The sequence below is a fragment of the Anopheles funestus genome, chromosome 3RL (genome assembly GCF_943734845.2).
Source record: "Anopheles funestus chromosome 3RL, idAnoFuneDA-416_04, whole genome shotgun sequence".
In the NCBI taxonomy this organism is placed as follows: Eukaryota; Metazoa; Arthropoda; class Insecta; order Diptera; family Culicidae; genus Anopheles; species Anopheles funestus.
The window spans coordinates 65,324,103-65,330,877 of record NC_064599.1 but is presented as its reverse complement, the minus strand read 5'-3'; the positions used below and the strand labels follow the sequence as shown (position 1 = coordinate 65,330,877).

Here is a 6,775-nt window from a genome sequence, read left to right as displayed (position 1 = left end):
GCACGACTGGACGGGTCTTCCGGCTGCTTGCACCCGGATTGCCTAGATCAATGGCCGTGATCGACCGGACGGTCGAATGCGGCAATCTTTGCCGGATGCTTTTCCTAGCGGGAAAACCCATTGGATCGTGCGGTGGAACCATTTCCGTGGAACATTTTTTTTCTTCACTCTCAATGTACGTGTGTTACATTTTTTGTTCTGCCTGCATTTTTTTTTGTTGGTCGGTATCCGGAAACAAACCGGCTCGTTGGCGACAATAGGATGTCCGGCGTAGGTTTTTTTTTTTTTGGATCGGGTGCGAACGTTTCCTGGGGTTGTATTTATTTGCATTGCAGTGTTTGTGTTTGTTACCTGTTCCAGTGAACCGTGAACCGGGAAACATTAAGGATGGAGCCAGGCAGGTATTGTAAGCTCGATTGTGGAATGGAATTTTATTTCTGGCTCTGTGGGCTTTTTGGTGGCTATACGGAAGAAAAGTGTAACTGTAGACACTGTAATGTATTGATTTTCAGGTGTTTTAGTGTTTGGGTTTTTTATTTCAAATACTTTCGTTTTAGATTGGTAATGCCTTCACATCAGTTTCGATGGCAGTGAAGGTGATGACTTTTGACCTTAGATAGGTGGTTCTAAATATCACCTTAACGTAACGCTTTACTTGTGCTATAAAAGTCGCTGGTGATATCACCATTACTGAGGAGCTTTCCTTTTTAATGTCCAATTTCTAGTATTGCTTCACCTGCCCTATCTTGTAGCAAAAATTGTCTACATAATTCTATGTAGTAGATAGAATAGCTGTAAATTAAATATGGCTACGTCAGCTTCGTTTGCCATCTTCAAGGATTCACTCATAGAATCCAGAACTACCCCATAAGCTCCCCATATGGAGCCCTGAAGGTTAAAATGATTTAAGAATTTCAAAATCAGGAGTCAAGAATCAAGAAATCATAAAAAAGTTTTATTCGCTGTAAGTTTGCTATAAACAACTTCAACAATCACATCCTTATCAATAAGAATACTTCAATATATTAGACATTATTATTTTTTTATTTTATTACTACAGTAACAAGGGTTTCTTTACTTAACCTATCTGACATGACTTGATTTAACTGTGTTTTATATTTTTCAACACTTAATGATGCTTCTTCTTAATGTACAGCTTCAGAGGCACAGGCTTTTCCACGATGAACGGCTTCTCAATGTACACGGGGTATGGTTTCTCGATGTGCACCGGGTACGGTACCTTGATAATCTTGGTGTGATGGTGCCCATCGTGATGCTCCTCAGTCTTCGGCTCGATCGGTGCCCATTCCTGGTGATGGTGTTCCTTGGATTCTGTCGCGATCGACTGAGCGGAGTGTTCCTTGTGCAGGTCGGAGCTACCGGCCGAAAGCGGTGCCCAATCACCATGACCGGCATCCTTCTCCTTTGATTCATCATGATGCCACTCCTGGGAAGATCCTCCCGCTTGGTGTAGCTGTTGCTGCTGATGCTGCAATCCCCAATCCTTCGAATCTTCGTCATGCAGGTTCTGATGGTGCCATCCGAATGATTGCTCTACCTTGGGCTGTTGGAACGAGCCACCGTAATGGTACTGAGGTTGTTGAGCGTGTTCGTCAAAGTGCACCTGTGGTGCAGGTTCAGCATGCCATTCGTGAACCGGATGGCTCAGTGACTTTGATTCATGGCCGGAGATGCCACCCTGACCCCAGTGTTGTTGCTGAGGTTGATATTCCTGATGCCAGCCACCACCAAAGTGCTGCTCGGATCCTGCCCCGTGCGCATGTACATCGTCCGATCGCGCTAAACTGTCTCCAAATCCGCTGTAGTAGGACCCAAATTGCCAGGGGCTTCGTTTATCCAAGGTCTTTTTCTTGTCGGTGGCCGGCTGGGCGGCATACCCGCTACCAGCCAAGCTGGCGATGCTCACTGCTAGAACGATGAATACCTGTTCGGAAAGAGAACGCATCCCAGAAATGCATAAGAAATTCTAAGATTTGTTGTTCTCCTGTTGTCCGATAGCTTACCTTCATTGCTAGTGGTTTCGTGGCTTGTGGTTGCAAGAGCTGTCGAAAGATCACTGATGCTTCCTTCCGAAGAAATGGATCGTTATATAGTGCAGATCAGCTGGTTCAAGGGGAAGCGGCAAGCCGCAAAAGTATGTAAGACTTCCCCACCAGAGGACGCTCTCACCGGAGCACCGGCCTTATAGCACCGAAATGCGAATTCGTTGCACAGGTGTCGAATTTCTTTCACCCTTTCCCATTAAAAGTCCACGTGCCATTTCGCTACCGGCCACTGCATAGAGTGCTGCATCAGACGCTGGTGCACCGTCCGGGCTAATGGTAATCGGCTTCAATTTGGTTTGTTCCCCACCTTGGCGTTTTAGCGATTATTCAACCTAACGTTTGCTTGCTCCCAGTTGTGGCCCGAGCTGGAAAGCGATTGCACGCCGATTAAACTTCTTTACCCCCTCCTCCGCAGGAGAGGGAGTCTTTTACTCGCACTCGTCGTCACCGTCGACTTTGGTTTCATCTGTGCAGAAAAGTAGTGAAAGAAATCAAAGCAAAACACTACGTACGAGTGGTACATTTCACCTAACGCGCGCGGGAAGTGCCTCATTGTTGTGCGCACCAAATCTTTAATCTAATTTGCTCTGCCTAAATTGCGCACCTCGCAACCGTCTTTAAGGCGGGTTTTTGGGAAAGGTGTCGAGGGGGGAGGAGTGCGGAGGTCCCCACGTAGAAGCCATTACGTCATTGAGCGCCACCATTCCCCCGGGAAAGGTTTGGGATTACTTAATGGGCGACACTTTCCGCAGAGATGCGATGGCGATCGCCATGGTCGGCTGAAGGTAGCACAATGCATTTACAGCAACTTGCGCGGCCTATAGTTTGCCCTACGTTCGTTTGCTCCACTTCCGAAAAAGTGAGAGCACCTGACGGGGAATAGAGATTCTGGCTGTTACAGTTTCGTTTGCCATTCACCCCAAAAGCGAGGGTTTGGGGATCTGAGTGATGGCGCTAAGTATTAACGCTGGCACAGAAAGAGAAAGGATCACCTCTTTGAGGGAGGCTTTCTTTCGTCAAAAACGTCGCGTTACAGTGCGTCGTAGACGATTGTCACGATGATTCGCTCGTTGAGGAGGTACCTTAATGTGACGATTCCGTGCTGCAATGAGTTTGTCAAGTGTCAAACATGTCAATTGTAAGTAGGAGTAATACTTTTGGATTTTTTTAAGCAAATCGCACACTGCTGCTCTTGATGCGTACAAACAGATGTTAAATAATTATTTTTTCAATATTCCCGAAATTCAGCATGATGTACAGAATGAAGTGAAAGGTATGAAATTTTCTCTGAAATACCTGCATAAATAAATATACCATCGGAAAAGCGAAAACGAGACGATGTTATGTATTGACTCCTCATTACTTTAACGTTCATTTTTGCCATCCTTTTAGGTAATAATCGGTATGACTTTCATCCGGCTACCAACGTTACGAACGTTTGCTTTCATCTTGTCAAGCGGACAACACAGTTAAGCATACCAACAAAAAATAAATACATCACACAAGGGACACCGTAATGGGCAACATTGCGTAACCTTCATCTCTTGAAATTTTGACAGAAGTAGAACAAATCACAGCGGTGCATCATGGGCCAAGAGATGGTGAAGACTTTGGGGAGACCCCCGTCAAAGCGGGTTTTGGGCAGCGAGTAACAAACGAAATGGGATAGATGATTTCGGTTTTGATCCGAGATCTCCACCCGGTACGTTAAATCTTCTCGTTTGAGGTTACTTTACGTGTGTTTTTTTTGCTTTGCTTGATCCATTCGTCAATTGTACGGTTCGTTACAGTAACTTTCGTTTCATTTTTCACCCAGGAATGATTTCGGTTTCGTTGGAACTGTTTCATCTTCGTTTTGGGAGGTTTGGTTGGGAGAAGGTGTTTCTGTTTGCCTTTGTTTTGATGTCTTTTTTCTTAACGATTTTTAAGAAAAAAAAAATTAAACTTGAGTTTTTACTTTAATGATAATTTATATATTATTTTATTTTATTTTATTATTTCCTTGAGGCAGTTTAAAAAATTTTCTATGTCGGGTTGTATATTTTTTAAGTTATTCTTTTTAAACCTCGGTTGTCGGTTTTGCCGACATCATCCAACTGTCTGATATTGGTTAATTAAGAGACACGTATCTGCACGTTCAGTTTTCCAATCACACGAATGCACTCCCAATGGAGCGAGCAAAGCAATATTGGATTGAAATCGAAATGAATAAATGATGAGGCTCATGCTGCAATGTACCATCGACCAGCGTTCACCGTGTACTGTATGCAGAGCATCGTGCATGGTGGAAAATCTGGCAAAGTTTTGTTTTTACAGCTTGTTGTCCACAGACAAGTGTGGTTCGGGTTGTGTCAATATTTTTGATGATAAAAAATACTCGATGATTTGAACGTGAATAACTTGTTTACGGATATTAGATTTGCAGCCAGCAAAAGGGTTGTTTGTGCTGGTTTGACAATTTTTCCACAGAAATTCGGATGAATATCCTAACGGAACGTAAATGTTGTTGAGTAAGCAGTGTTGGAAATACGTTTGGGGATGTAATACCTTTAATGAAACTGGGCTCATGGAAAAGATTCATGGAATGGTTTAATTACTGAGGAAAAGGACTGTCAAGCAGCATGCGACATGCACACTCAAATGAACATCTTTATGAAGTGTCCCATCCGAAATTAAATTGTCTATTTCCATGCGCATTGTAGTATCAGCAGTTGGTAGATTTTAATATCCACTAAACCGTCTCACTGAAGAGCCCATTCAAGTCAGCAGATTTGTTTTGTAACCGCTTCCTCCTTAATGCCCAAGTACCGTTCGAGCACAATAAATGCATCGTCAAGTAGCATTGCGCAATGTATGCACATTTTCCACCCGCCATATTTATTCGCTTGCTGGTAATAAACGGGGGGAACGAATCTCGCCAACGATAAATAATCGTTTATCGTGTTTTGTTTGCAAATGAACAAGTGAGTGTCGCGGGGTATCATCCCACGCAAAACGCAATCCATTCCCCCCCTTGGACCAGAGTTCATAGTGAGTGGTCAAACTTCTTGGCTTTTCGCTTTCTAACTCCATCCACAAATATTGACACCGGCGAAGTTCCGTAAGCGAAAGATGAAAAGTGACTTTCGCTCTCAGGGTTTAGGCGGAAGCTAAATTCTTGTAGCGCAGAAAGTTTTGGCGCCTCTGTTTGCCTTGTCGCCCGCAGGGAAAACTTTCTGCGCTAATACACCATCCATCCTTGCGTTCCTGTGCGTGGGTGGGAGACGGTGCGAACTCGCCGGAACTCTCTCTCTCTCTCTCTCTCTCTCTCTCTCGCGGCAAAACCCCTTTTTCTTGTGCCACCAAGACTTGCTACTTCGGTGGGCAGCGTATTTTGGGGCCAGGTTTTCTGCGATGGAACGCGCGCGACTACCAAAACAGAGTGCGCTAATTGACAGTACTAATTGGCATCAGATTTGGCGATACTTTTGCTGGGGCGTGCTGTGTAGTAGCGAGTCCATAGGAAAACTTTACCCAACTCCGATAACGAGTTACTGCATCACCCCTCACGCAGTCTTTTGGGGTGGTTAATTTATTGAGCTGTTGATTCGGTTACCAGACTATTGCCCGGTGGAATTTATGTAACCGAAATGCCTGCTGGAGAATGGTCCAGATAATGGAAGCTGCTGTGGGCAGTTGCTTGCTCGTGTACAGATAATACTCCTGGCGGCTAGAATCGTCTTGCGGGATTTGTGTAGGGCTCGGGATTTCATTTGAAGATTAACTTAAAATTGAATTATAATCATTATGCTAATGCTTGGGAAGCTAATTGTATGCATAGAATGTCGGAACCATAAAAATGTAATCAGAATGAAAGCGAAACAGAGGAGTGTTTGAAGCTTTTTGATTCGTGGAAGACTATTTCCTTGGAACTCTTGGTTGAAAAAAACGAGGGCTTTGTAAAAGATGTTACAGAAGGCTAAAACCCTTAATTATTTAATTCAAATTACCGTATGCTTCCAGCTATAGAATAAATAAACAAATTCTGATTTCGTTTTACAATAAACGATCTACAGAAATCAAAAAGTTTTCCTTTAAATAAATGTATGAGCCAGTAGCGTTTTGCAAAAGAATATTTAATGTGTTATATTGTGTTGCTATTTCGCATTTCCTGGAGATTGTTCAATCAATTTAAGCTCCATTTTAGCATTCAAGAATCATCGTTCTTCCCGATGCATGAGCGGCTGCTGTCCCACAGTGGTTCGCCAAGATGATGAAGATAAAAACGCATATGCTGAAGACTCGTTAGCATGCGGGGTAGTAAATCTTTTTCCATTCTCGCCGACCGAACGGGCGATGTAGAGCCGGTGTAGAGCACGAACGTCTAACGAGGAACACGCCCGACCGTACCGTACCGACCGACAAGTGTGAGGAAAATCGACGAGGTTTCACATACAAGCGAGAAAATTGGCATTCCAAACGCGTTAAGTCAAACGAGAAGTATCTACCGGGTGCGGTCCGGGATGGGTGGGAATGGCCAAACTACATGCAGCCGCCGTATCGTACATCGCCCCCGTTTCGGGCGTCTTCGATGGGACGTGAGAGTGGGAAAAACATACGCAGAGATTTCCGGGCGTCTTCCGTCTGTCCGTCTTAAGTCTTGTATATGACAGTGCGGTTCGCGATGTTCCGTGCAGCCACCGCCATAGCGGACCGTCTTCGATGCGAAG

The 6,775-nt window shown here is 44.3% G+C and overlaps 1 protein-coding gene across 1 annotated transcript; it reads right to left on the bottom strand.

The window, feature by feature from the left end:
* Window positions 1-783: 783 nt before the first annotated feature.
* LOC125769116 (histidine-rich glycoprotein-like) lies at window positions 784-3,955 on the bottom strand. Its single transcript, XM_049437590.1, has 2 exons — window positions 2,025-3,955; window positions 784-1,945 (listed from the first exon to the last, which is right to left on the bottom strand). The coding sequence occupies exons 1-2, from the start codon at window positions 2,028-2,030 to the stop codon at window positions 1,130-1,132; spliced, it is 822 nt and encodes a 273-aa protein (XP_049293547.1). The 5' UTR covers window positions 2,031-3,955; the 3' UTR covers window positions 784-1,129.
* Window positions 3,956-6,775: the final 2,820 nt, after the last annotated feature.